This window comes from Taudactylus pleione, unplaced genomic scaffold (assembly GCF_031769625.1).
Source record: "Taudactylus pleione unplaced genomic scaffold, aTauple2 ptg000007l, whole genome shotgun sequence".
Classification (NCBI taxonomy): Eukaryota; Metazoa; Chordata; class Amphibia; order Anura; family Myobatrachidae; genus Taudactylus; species Taudactylus pleione.
The window spans coordinates 29939181-29953140 of NW_028284410.1; the positions used below are offsets into that span (position 1 = coordinate 29939181).

At 43.8% G+C, this 13960-nt stretch overlaps 1 protein-coding gene across 2 annotated transcripts in view; it reads left to right on the forward strand.

Annotated features, from left to right (window-relative positions):
• The window catches only part of NFYC (nuclear transcription factor Y subunit gamma), a 79541-nt gene that overhangs the window by 12884 nt on the left and 52697 nt on the right, over positions 1-13960 (forward strand). For both annotated transcript variants that reach the window (XM_088462743.1, XM_088462753.1), the window contains exon 2: positions 8709-8818. In XM_088462743.1, coding sequence (XP_088318869.1) covers positions 8717-8818 — 102 coding nt within the window. In that variant the 5' untranslated portion in view covers positions 8709-8716. The remainder of the gene's footprint in view (positions 1-8708; positions 8819-13960) is intronic.

The following is a 13960-nucleotide window of genomic DNA, read 5'->3' on the forward strand; positions in this document are numbered from 1 at the left end:
AGTATGCAAAAATCTGCTAAAATTGAATATAGTCCTATAAGTTTAATAGGGCGTTAGGGTGTGCAAAAACAATTGAAATCCCCCTTTTTAGAGTGTAAGAGCTATGCGTACCAGGTGAAGATCTGTACCATTTTCAGGAACTTCCCTTTCAGATACTGGTCATCAGCTCATGATCAATGAAATACTGACTCTACCATAGATGGCATTAGAGGCTGCACCTCTTGCTTCTCCTCCAACATAAGGCAAATTACTTGGATTACTTTAATTGCAAATTGCAGCGCACTATGGTGACTTTAAATGAATAATAAAGAGTACTTTTGCACAAATTGAAATAATACTAATAAACCTTTTTAAATCCAGGCAAATAACAGGGTTACACAAGCTCATTACTTTTAACCATAAACTACGGACCAAAAATTGGCAATAAGAACACCAATAAATCTACTTCATAAAAGGTGTAATTAATAATAAGTCATCTCTAATTACGCTGGTGACTTAAGAAATGCTGCGATTGTATAATGTATATCAGAGTAATAGCACATGAGTAATACATGTTATGGAGGAAAATCGCTGCTAACTGGGTAAGATGAGCTCAATATTTAGATTAAGACACTTTTTAGATACCAGCGTGTACCCTGAAACGGAGGCATTTCTTAATCTATCTCCGAGACATAAGTTTGCACACCTAAGAATCATGAAGCATTCCGTAGCGTTATCTTGTTTAATTCACTACTTTTTTGGTGCCCAACAAAGCTATTCAATTGTTGTGCCGTTCGGACGCGACTGCCATGTGCACCCATTATTTCTGCTCGCACCCTCCTGTAATGGTGAGCAGAAATGTTAGAAGTATTGTGCGCACAAACTGAATTTTCAGCTGTGCGTCTTATAGTTTAGATGGATTTTGCAACTTTATGCCTCTAAACCCGGTGCATTTGGGTGCGACATGCATGAAAACTTATGCCCAAGTGTCTTTGTCATTTGTGTGTAGGGAGGTGGAAAATATAGTATTTCTATTTTTTGATTATCTAGATGTCTGCCCTTGTTCAGGACAGGATGGTCACCTTGTATTTGCCCTTCACGTCCTCCTTGTTATGGGTTTGGTAGCTTGGTGCCAGTTTACTATCATAAAATAAAATGTGACTTTGACTAATTTAAAACGACAATAGGAATAAATGCTAAAATAGGCTTGTTTAGCATATTGCATCCCTTGGTCAGAGTTGCAGTTCGATGATGCTAGGTGATAAGGCCTGATCTGTGTTCAGGTTCATCCTAAAAGTGTTCAATATGATTGAGGTCAGGGCTTTGTGCAGGCCAATCAAGTCTTTCCACACCAGACCACTTTTTTGAAAGACCTTGCTTTGTGGATGGAGACCAAAGTTGGTACCACAGCAGTCTCTAGATTGTGATTGTATACTACAGCATTAGGACTTCCCTTCTCTGGAACCAAAGGGCCCTAAGCCAAAACATAAAAAAACAACCTCAGAGCATAATTAATAAAATATTACAGTTGGGCTGGCTATATGGATGTGGCCAGTGTGCTTTCACTTGGTAACCGCCAAACTAGATTTAACTGCCAGACAGCGAAGTATAATTGGTCATCTCTGCTGCTTCAGTGCCCAATAGTGATTTGCATTACACCACTCTAGCTGATGTTTCACGTTGCACATGATAAACTGAGGTTTGTGTGGGGCTGCTTGGCCATGGAAACCTGATCCTTTAGCTCCTCATGAACCGTTCCTGTGCGGATGTTGCTATGAAAGGCAATTTGGAACTCAGTAGTGTTTGTTGCAACTGAGGGTAGACCATTTTTACGCTCTACCACTCTTTAACCGTGTGTGCTTGTGTGGCTCATCTCTTCACAGCTGATATGTTGTATCTCCTAGATGTCTCCATTGCACCATAATAGCACGTAAAGTTGATTAAGGTCAGCTTTAGCAAGGCAGAATATTGCCAAACTAACTTGTTGGAATGGGAGACATCTTATGACTGTTCCAGTTAAAAGTTACTGAATGCTTTGGTATGACCCAGTCTACTGAAATGGTAGACTATGGAGATTGCATGGTTGTATGTTTGATTTTATGCATTTGGTAGCAGTGGGGGGAATTCAATTCAATGCGCTATTGAATAGCGACGGGAGGGACTCCCGAAGCCATTCAATACACTGCGCTGTTTGGGCACCCAAAGGTTTTCTTCTCGCACCACCCTGGGGATGCGAAGAGAAATCTGACCAAAGTGCTGGGTGCACGGCTGTTGTTCTGCATACCGCGATGCTAACAGCCGCGCGCCCGGCGCTTTGGTCAGAGAATGACTGTTACTGCGTCTTAGCAAGGCGCGATGACCTCGGTAACCGGCATTCTCCGACCACACAGCACTGAATTGAATCGCCCCCAGTGACTGCATACAGGGCTTTCTCCGAAATGATTGCATCCCATGCAACTGTGCCCTCCTCCTGTGCGCCCCAACAGTTTAAATGGGATGTAGTTAATTTACCGGCAGCCGGGATGCCGGCCGTCAGAATCCCGACCCCCGGACTAAAGGTAGGTGTCAAAATCCCGATGCCTATATTTAGCCCGACAACAAAATCCTGACAGCCGGCATCCTGAACGAAGGTAAACAGGGCCATGTAGGAGGTTAGCCGTGGGAGGAGGGTTAGTTTTAGGGGCCCCAGGAGGAGATTAGGGTTAGACATCCCCTGGGGAGGGAGGTTAGGGTTAGGCACTAAAGGAGGGGGGAAGAGGGGTAGGGTTTGGGTACTTACCTCCCCTGTTGGCATCTTCAGCCTTTGGGCTTCCGGCGTCGGGACCATACCCATTCCGTTTAAATGCTGCTGTTCTGGCCCTACAGCAGTGATGTAGCTGTCTCTGACCACCAACAACATGCCATGTAAAAAGCATTCTAGATCACATATGTAAGAGAGAGAAGTTTAGTTCCAGTGCCAAGAGGGGAACTAAAGTTCATCTATAGCCACAGGGGGGTAGTGAGTTAATGCCCCAATGAGATTTATTGACACGGGGGTTAAAGTACTTTATCGATATAGAAGTTTATTTCCATTCGGGGAGTGCATGGAGGAGCTTCCATAGAAACCTATGGTTATAATTGGCCATATAGACACTAGGAGAGTACTAAACCCCTAGGCATATATTTGTCTTTGCCCACCCGATCACCCATCTAAATTGACGGGCGATATTCAATTGTACCAGGTTTGTCGCGCACAAATAGACTGGGTTTAACTGCGTAAAGAGGCTAAACCCGTCTAAAGTCCTGCCTAGTGCGCCCAAACAGGGACTTTTTGCCGATTATTGTGCTTGCCACCTCAGGAGGGTGCGAGCAGAAATCATGCGCCCGTCAACAAACAATTGATTTCCTCTGGTTACGCAAGTAATCCAGGGAGTGCAAAATCAACTGAATCCCCCCCAAATGTTTAGCTTTTAAACAGATGACACCAACTTTTTTTTTTTCATTATTTCTCTTTTTTAAAAAGAATAAGTCACTTAAGTGGTTATTAAACACACACTGAAATATTAACATCTGTTCTTCCTTGTGCTGCTGGAAAGTTTTACATCCATATGTTACAAAGAATGTACTTCTCAAGTCACCCATAATATGTACACGGGAAGTTCAGTCTTTACAACCTCTCCTCCCACCATTTTTCTAACTTACCCCAGTACTTAAAACTGGGACCAATATCTTGAGGTGAGCTTGTAGTGCAGGAATGGTGCTGCACATGCCTCTAATACCTGTTTTACACTGTCCAAATAACCCGTGGGTCTTGCCGTGTCAATCCGGGTCGCATCTTTGTGTAAATGGTTCCCCCGAAAAATAACCCTGGTCTAGTGACCCGGCAATCCAACCAGTGTAGCGAGCAGGGTTGGACCTTGTTACTGGGCAGTATAAATGGGTGACACGGGTCATCCGACCTGGGTCCAGTTCACAGCATAGGAACATCCGGCTCACTGACTCTTGCAGATGATGTAATCTTCGAGCATCGCCAGAAAACTTAACTCTGCACCCGTGTGCAGTGTAAACTGGCCTTACCCAGGATTAACCTGTGTTCTAGCCGCAGAGTGAAAGGGGTCTGTCCCGTATTGGAACAGTGGAGCTCATTCAGACCCGAACACTAAGCTGCGCTCTCACGCAGCTTAAAAGGGGCCAGATATGCAAATGCCGCGATCGAACTGTGGTGCGAGGACGCTCTCTTTCTTTCTTAGCACACGTCATCTCCAGGAAGTGTGTGATTAATCAGTAACATCGAGAGCCATCGGAGCTGCACGCAGTGCTTGAGGTAGACCCTACCCCACCGCAAGCACTGCGATCACTGCAGGCTGAAATATAACCAAGTGACGTGTACAAAGACCCATCTTTGCTAATTATGCACATCCCTAAAATGCCGTTTAGACGTCCAGACATGCCTGCGTTCGCACATACACTCCCCTGTTCACAAGCACCTTCCTCTGTTACCACCCACAAACGGCGCTATCTGTGACTCAAAGTAGCATCCAGTCTGTGTCCTACGAGCGCTCAATTCCCGACCGCAATGAGTGACTTGCGCATATTGCTGCATGTGCAAACGTGCGATAATTGCCCATAGTGTGCGTACGCAGCTTACCGACCGGGTCTGAATCGGGCCGTGTGTTTCAAATCCCAGATCAGACCCAGGATTTTGGTGTAAAAGGGTTATTGTAGAGCGGAGTTGAATAACCTTTATTCATACTTGCCAACTCTCCCTCATTGTCAGGGAGACTCCCTGAAATAGTAGCTGTCTCCCTGCAGTCTAGCAATCTCCCTCATTTCATCCTTACCCCTATTATGAAGCTGTTATATTAAAAAACAGATATATGCATTCAAATGGGATCATTAGTGTCATTTCCTTGCATTGGTTATTATAAGGCACAATGATCTCTATGAATTTCTGAAAAGTATTAGTGTGTTTTCAGCAACAAACAGATCTTACTGACTGCTTTTGGGCTGGTTTACATTTGGATGTAAGTCAGGTTTAGGACACGCCTCTCAGATTTATCAGTACACGCCCACTGTAACACGCGCTCATACGTGCTGCTCTCACAATCTCCCTGAAATGCTTTTTGCAAAAGTAGACAAGTGTACCTTTATTTAGTGCTGTGGAAGAGGCATGTATTGACTTGAGTACCCCCATTTTTCTTTGTGCTCTCAATACATTTTACCATTTTAGTTCTGAAATTGTATCTAAATGTATAGTCCTCTGGTCTTGCCCCTTCTTTTTTCATTGAAAAATTAGCATAACAAAACTTAGTGTCATATTTAGTGCTGAACCACCTTCATTATCCCTAATACACTGGTTTCTTACTGTGACTTAATTCCAAAATGTATAACTAATCTACTGTAGCAGCAGAATTTACTTTCATATGAATCTTATTGAAGGTCAAAGTTGTGTAAACTATTATAACCAGCTCCCAGAAATTGCATAATGGTACTGTGGCCGTTTACTGCAGCCAGTGCTGCATTTTAGTGAAACTGTGCATTGCTCTGGCTAATGCTGTTCTTGATGGGGAATGGGACTGTAATAGTGTGGAAGCAGCTCTAATTGACCCAGTATGAGCAGGCTGGTTTTCCAGTGTGGAAAGCGATGGCAACAACCTTTTGGGAGCATATCTGCCAGAATGAAGTATCCTCCAGGGTATAAGAAGCGGTTACCGCAGCAGATATCTCGTATCACTGCATGTGTTTTTCTTTTTCTTTTTAACATACATAATTATTGCCACAATATGCAACGATAATAAATTATATCTATTGGGACCAATTCACGAATATTGGTAAATATGCCCCTTTTGTCATTTGAAAATATTAGTAAATTTTAGAGGAAAGGGGGGGGGGGGTTTCAGGCAGGCTGTTGACTGTAATATTTTGCCACCAGTGTAATTGAATTTCTGCTATTTGGGGAGGAGTTTGGGCCTGATTCAGAGATGGGTGGAGGAGAGACACGGGTAATGTTTTTCCTCTGCGCATGCACCCAGATGGGTAACTCCGGCAAACGCAGGTCGGGATGGCATGGAGAGCCATGTCGTTCTAATAGACGTACCTGTGTGGTGACTGGGGGGGGGGCTCAAGTCTGTGGCATATCAGGGATGCAGTTCCACTTATACCAGCAGCCAAATAGTTGTACATTCTGACCAACCCAATGGTGCAACTGATGTCTGTTTGATGATGTGCCTTTGTGCGCAGCACAGCGGATTGGTGCAGCAGCCGGTGGGTGTCTCAATAGATAGCCCATCAGCTGCAGCCATAGCATAATTTCGCAGTCGTGTCTGTGATTAAAATCGCTGCTGCTACTTCTCAGCGTCCACCTCTGAAACTGTCCCTTTAACATTGTTTACTGTGAGCAGACATCTCCTTTAACAGAGTTGCTTGATGCACCTATAGTCTTTAGATCTGCTTCCACTTGTGTCCTTCAATGTCTATACTATTCTTTTCTTTGCTGACTTTTTTACATTCTCCAATGTACTGCATATTATACAAAATCCATTTTTTATAGCAATAGTTGTATTCTGACATTCACAACTACTATGATTGCACTCCCCTCACCAAAGTGCAACATTTTCATATCTTTTTAGTTGAATCTATAGTGTTCTTATGAACCCTAGTATGGATTTTGAGCTAGTCTTGACTGTTTTAACGGAGAGTAGACCACTCCGAACTTTTTGCTTTCTAGTTATTAATCCGCAGCCACAGTACGCTCTGCCAGGTAGCAGTAGCCTGTGGCAAGTATAACATGCTATTAGCTGCTGTTAGTCAGCTCTAGAGCCCCCGAATACTGTCGTTTATTAGAGATTACATGGATGTCGCAGGCATCTTGCTGGAAAATTTGCTGACGGTGACTGTAAATCCTTTGTTACAAATGTATATTTTGTGCACTTGGCTCCATACACAGTATCACTAGCTGTTAAATGTAAATACTTTTTATGAAGTGCTGAATGTGGTATGCAGGCAAACTAATGTACGACCTTACTGATTTTGATGCCGGTAGCAGTTAAGTTCCTCTATATTTCTAGAATTTTTCAATCAAAAAGGCTGTTTCCCCAGTTGGCACTACAACATTGTGTTTGATCAGTAGTAGGCAGAACAACTATTTTATTGAGTCACTCAAATGAATATTTAGGGTCTTGATTTTACACATTGCAATTTTAAGATCACAGAATCTAAAACTTGCAGTGTTGAGCCAAATTTAGCTCCACTCCATCTATGATTCATAACAGCAAGTACACTTGGCATATGTCAGGAGCTGTTTAAAGGTTTTGTTAATACTTGAAAGAGAACACACAAGATATTTTTAGATCCTAACCACGTTTTGTGGCTGCACAAATAGGCTGGATGATGGAAGGTGCTTCTCCGCTATGGCTGTCATTATTCACTGTTGGAAACATTGCAGTATAAAAAGCTGGCTATAAAAAGTTCTAATTATTTTTACATTAAAAGTGTTTGCATGCAGGGCATGTTACATCATAAATGATATGCAGTGTATAAAATAAGTGTAATAAACCATGACTTTGTAACATGTTTGTGATATCACAAATGCAATGCAATTTACAGTATATTTTGAAGTGTGACCCTAAAGCATTTACATGTTTGTCATAACTTTCACTGTATTTTCATTTATATATTTGCCCTCACCTGTGCTAAACGTATAAATGACATCAGAAGGAACAGGGTGGGCTAAGTAATTGTCACCAGCCCTTATGTGCTTGTACTTGCACACATGTTTATCTGAGGTTCCTTGTATCCACTTCTTTCAGTCATGCAGTGGGAGCTCATGAGCCCTTTGTTAGGCTTTCCATAGTGCATTGCAGATATGCATGAGACTGCAGAACTGTGCACTGCAGGCCTGTCAGTTTGAGGTGGTAAAACCAAAGCATTTCTAGTGAATATTATAGCTGCATACACACACAACTATTTAGTAAATGAACAAATTTAGTGAACGATTTTCGTTCATTTTTTCAAGGGAAAAATTAACGAAAATCGTTTACTAAAATCGTTCATTTACGAAATGTAATGAATGATTTTTTTGAACTACAAACGATTTTTGCATATTCCCTTACTGAAAGTCATTGAGTTGGTCACTCTGACTGAACTACAAACGTGACCGTGCATGAACGATAAACGTTCATCGTTTTAACTCAGAGGGCGGAATTCAATTGTTTTCGCGGCCCGCATCTCCCGTCTAAAGTGACAGGAGAGCGGGCCGCTATGCAATTGTCCAAGATTTTCGTGCTGATCGCGCCCATAGAGGTCAGGTTTAGCCGCGTAAAGCAGCTAAACCCGACCAAAGTGCTGGGCGCGATCGCAAAAAGTGATGTTTGGGCGCCCAAACATGTCACTTTTCGCACATTTCAGCTCTCACCCCCCAGGGGCTGCAAGCAGAAATGTAGCGCTGGCAGCTCATCGTGCCTGACAGGAGCAATAATTGAATAGCTCCGTTGGGCGCGATAGGGGCTGGAAAGAATTGAATTCCGCCCAGAAAGTGAACGATTTTTACAACGATTGAACGATATCGTTATCAATAATCGTTCAAAAAATTGTGTGTATGCACCGTAACACTTTATTTTGTGGTAATCTGCAATACAATGGCAGTTGGTATCCGTTTTTAGCCACAGTAGGGTTACAAGGTTTTTAGCTTCATTTTTTTTCCTCTTATTTACTATCTCTTTCTGATAAGAATGTTGTGTTTTGTCTTTTAGGTTTAAACATGTCTACAGATGGGGGCTTTGGCACCGGAAACAGTGATGCTCAGCAGAGCTTGCAGTCATTCTGGCCAAGGGTCATGGAAGATATCCGTAATTTAACTGTGGTAAGAGTTGGCAAGAAATAAACAATCTAAACAAAATAAAAGAGCAATATTCTACAAGTATGTGTTGCTTTTTAAAGAATATAACAAATATCTGTTGTAATCTATCACATTGGATCACATTTATTCATTCTTAAATTTGCACATTTTAGGGAGAGCTTTCTTTCCCCAGATTAAGTTGGATTGATTTTGATACTTTTTTTTTTTTTTGCAAAAACAGTTCCCCCACTCACAGAGGGAAAAATTTGGAACGCAGATACTACAAACTGTTGGGTACATGTACAGTATGTTCATACTCTGAACTGTTACACTGAGGCAAGGGTACACTTCTGAAACAGCACATCTGAAACACTATGCTGCTTACCCCTCAAAAAACATACTTCCCTACTGCCTTCAAATCGGGTATGGTATGGTGAATTTGGCATCATTTGGACAGTGTTTGCCAACATATCATATGCTGCACATATCACCAGAAGATTGAATACCCAACACATGAGAAGTCTCAGGTTCTTTCTTTACATGGAGGCTAGGCAGAAGTTAGTATGGGGTAACTGGGGATATCGGGCAATAACACATGGGGGGTAAATGTAATAGGCTGCGGACTACAGGCGTTGCCTAATCCTCTGCGAGGCTGCCTGATGTTTTAAAGTAGCAGTCATTTATTATTATTATCCTTTATTTATATGGCGCCACAAGTGTTCCACAGCGCCTTACATAGTACATAGAACTAATAGGTGAACAAGAAACAAGTAACTTACAGTACATTACAGTGCAGGACAAGGACACGATTTATATACATTGCTGCAATAGCGATTAAAGCACTCACAATAAGCTGCCAGGAAATGGCAGTCACGTGTTAGTTGTCCTTATGGGGAGTAAAGAGTAGTAGAAAATGGAAAGAGAAGCACATGAGGGAAGAGGTCCCTGTTCATGAGAGCTTACATTCTAAGGGGAGGAGCAGACAGACAGGCGTGACACAGAAGTGGAAGATGGGAAGGAAAGGGCATGAGGCGGGTTAGGATGAGTGCTGAAAGGCCTTGATGAAGTAGTGGGTCTTGAGAGCCCGTTTGAAGAGAGGTGGAGAGTCTGATGGGGGGAGAGGGAGAGCATTCCAAAGGCAGGGAGCAGCACGGGCAAAATCTTGCATGCGGGAGTGAGAGGAAGTAATTAGTTGGCAAGAGAGGCGGCATGCATTTGTTGAGCGAAGTGGGTGGGAGTGTGAAGGGAGAGAAGGTCAGAAATGTATGCGGGAGAGGATTTGGTGAGGGCTTTGTAGGCAAGTGTAAGAACCTTGAATTAGCATCTGAAGGGGAGCCAGTGTAGGGCTTGAAGGAGAGTGGAAGCCGATGTAGAACGTCTGGAGAGGAAGATGAGCCGAGCAGCAGCATTGAGAACCGATTGTAGTGGAGATAGGTGAGAGACTGGGAGGCCAGCTAGGAGAAGGTTACAGTAGTCCAATCTGGAGATGACCAGTGAGTGGATGAGGGTTTTAGTGGCATCCTGGAGATATTTTTTAGGTAGAAACGGCAGGACTGCGAGAGTTGCTGAATGTGTGGTTTAAAGGAGAGGGAGGAGTCTAGGATAACTCCAAGACAGCGCACTTTGGGGCTAGAGGAGATAGTTGTGCCATCAATGGATAATGAAATTGTGGGAAGTGATGTAGTGGAAGAGGGTGGGAAGGGTAGGTTTTTTAAGAATGGGGGAGACAAGGGCATGTTTGAATGCAGAAGGGACAGTGCCAGATGATAGGGAGAGATTAAGGAGGTGAGCCAGATGGGGACAGGCAGAAGGAGACAGGTAGGAGAGGAGACAGGAAGGGATAGGGTCAATAGGGGAGGTGGAAGGAGGGGAGGACCGGATGAGGGCCATGACTTCCTCTCCAGCAGCAGGGGAGAAGGTAGTCAGAGTTGGTGAGACAGAAGGGGAGGGGTGCTGAGGGTCTGGTGGGATATGATGTCCTCACGTATGGAGTCAAGTTTAGATGTAAAGTAGGTGGCAAAGTCAAGGGCAGAGAGCGAGTAGGGGAAGGGCAGAGGAGGAAGTTGAAAGTGGCAAAGAGACGCCGGGGGTTTGAGGACTGGGAGGAGATGAGGTTCTTGAAATAGGTTTGTTTGTAGAGAGACAGGGCAGCACTGTAGGAAGAGAGAATACATTTGAAATGGAGGAAGTCAGCCTTAGAGCGCGATTTTCTCCACTGACGCTCGGCAATTCTTGAACACTTTTGCAGGTATCTGGTGCATTTGGAATGCCAGGGTTGTGGTATGGATCTGCGAGGGTGAGTAGTTATTGCCGGAGCAACAGAGTCAAGAGCAGATGTAAGGGAGGAATTGTTCAGGGCAGGAGAGAGAAAGGATAGGGGAGAGAAGAGAGTCCAGCAGGGAGGAAAAAGCAACATTGTCAATAGCCTCAATATTACGCTTAGTAATGGTAGCCTTAGAAGGTAAAGGAAGGGAAGGAGAGAGGGATAGTTTTAAAGAGAGAAGGTGATGGCCAGAGAGGGGGAATGGGGAATTGGAGTAATCAGAAATATCACAACGGTGAGTAAAGATCAGTTCAAGTGAGTGCCCACTCACATGGGAGGGTATTGAGGTCCATTGGGCGAGACCAAATGAAGAGGTCAGGGTAAGGAGTTTAGCTGCAGAGGATTCTGTGGGAATGTCAATAGCAATATTAAAATCACCTAGGATAATGGAGGGAAGATCTGAGGAGAGAAAGTGAGGGAGCCAGGAAGCGAAGTTGTCAAGGAATTTGGAGGGAGAGCCAGGGGGACGGTAAATGATAGCTACTCTGAGGTGTACTGGTTGGAAGAGGCGTATAGCATGAACCTCAAATGTGGGGAATGGAAGGGATGGTTCAGAGGGTATAAGCTGGTAGGAATAACTGGTGAATAGAAGGACCCCAACACCACCACCATGGTGAAAAGGAAATAACCTGGTTTAGCCTTTTAAATGATTGCTGCTTTAAAACATCGAGCAGTCTTGCACAGGACTGTGCAATGCATGAAGTCCTCAGCCTATGACATATACCCCCCCTGTGTGTTATTGCCTGATATCCCCCCATACTAACTGCCTATTGTTTTTTTTAATTAGCCATTCAGATGTGTGTGTTTCTGTACTGTCTTTATTTAGGGTAATGTTGTTTAGTTGAATTGCATATCCTACTGTATTAGAGTTTTTATTGTGGTCGTTACCATGACACTTTAAACAGTTCAGTTAGATCGACTTCTTTTTTTTTTTTTTTTTCCAATGTGTGCTGATTGCTATTGATTTGCACTGCCCTTCTACATTGCACAGCCAGTACACCTCCCACTCCCCCTTTGGTGTCCTCAGTGGCTTATAATTTTCACGTTTAAATTTAAAGTACCATATCAGCTAAGCATAACTCCTCTAAAGTTGTCCCATAAAAGGTGGCGTGGTCTTGCGGGGTAGGGCAGCACGAACCCCCTATTTTATTCGCTCAGGGGGTCTGGGATATGCCGACTGCACCCGGGGACCAGTCTGTTTGCAATACTGGCTCCCTCACTGTGTCAGGAGCCGAGTGCTGCACGTGATGTTACAGTGCAGCACCTGTCACTGAGGAGGGCACCGCACCTCCCTTGTGACACCACTGGTTGTGTCAAGTCTCTTCGGGATTCGGGAATGATTTCCCATGTACTTCTACCTAAAAGAGGAACCAGTTTTTATTACAATCTCCTCTTTTTGGGAAAGAACGATGGCTCCTTCCGTCCGATCCTGAATTTAAGATCACTGAAAATTAATCTCTGTGGTCCCTAAATTCAAGATAGTCCCTCAGGACCATTATGTACGCTCTGCAACCTGGGAATTTTCTCGTTTCACTAGTCCATAAAGGTAACTTGCTTACACATTCTGATTTGGAAGGGACATTAGCGGTTCCCGCTCCTCTTGGAATTCTTTCAATTTCGGGCCTTGCTGATTTGGAAGGGACATTAGCGGTTCAGGGTCCTCTTGGAATTCTTTCAATTTCGGGCCTTGCTGATTGGTGAAGACTCAAGTTCCAACAACCCAAAGTAATGTCAGCCATTACGGCTGTCCTGCGGCTTCGGGGCATGCGAATAATGCCTTATCTGGACAATCATCTCTTTGCATCACCACCAGGATCTTCCTCATCTGGCTTTGACGGGGTGGATTTTGAGACAAGCTTTTTGAAGGGACAAGGTTTCTTGGATGCTGCAGACAATGCTCTGTGCGAGGAAGCCGGTTTAGGCCAAGATGTACCAGAGGGTGTGGAAGGCCTACTTCGCCTGGTGTGCTCTTCAGAAACTCAAGCTGGAAGTGTTTAGTCTCTCTCCAAGATTTATTTATTTATTTTCTTCATGCAGGGTTAGACATGGGCCTCAGTCTGCCTTCTCTGAAGGTTCAGATTTCATTCCTCCTCTGTATTTTCAGAGATTTATAGTGCTCCTCCGGCTGTCCAGATTTTTCTACAGGGGTGCTTCACATCCAGCCCTTTTGTTTCACCAGTTGCTCCCTGGAATTTGGTCATGTTCCTAAGGGCTCTTCACCAAGCCCCTCTTTGAGCCTTTGAATTCGGAGAACCTTAAATGGCTCATGTGGAAGACTGTTTGTTTTCCTTCTGACAAATACTCGGCCTGATGGCTCCAAGAGTTAAGTGCATTGTCTTACAGATTTCTCTTCCTGATATTTCTCCAGTACTGGGTGGTCCTGCAGACTACTCTGACTTTTCTCCCAAATGTTGCTTCTTGTTTTAATATCGATCTGCAGATTTTGGAGGCTGAAGTAGACCCTCAGTTGTCCTTGCGGTTTTTGGATGTTGTACAGGCTCTATGCATTTACTTAGACAGCATTTAGGATATTCTTCACATGGACTCTTTTGTTTGTGCTTTTATTTGTTTGCCAAACATTGGTTGACCTGCATCCCAACAGACCATAGCGCCAGGGAGGTCATTTGTCAGGCTTACTGATAAACTTGCGTTTTTCCTAGGCAGCTCAGCCTGGTGCTTCATCAGAGCAGCTTTGCAGAGCTGCCACCTGATCCTCCATGCAGACATTCATAAGATTCTATCGCTTTGATGCCTTCGCCTCCAAGTATGCTAGTTGTAAGAGAAGACAAGGTTTTGGTTCTTACCTGAAATCTTTTTTTTTTTTCTCTCTGAGGCCATGGGGG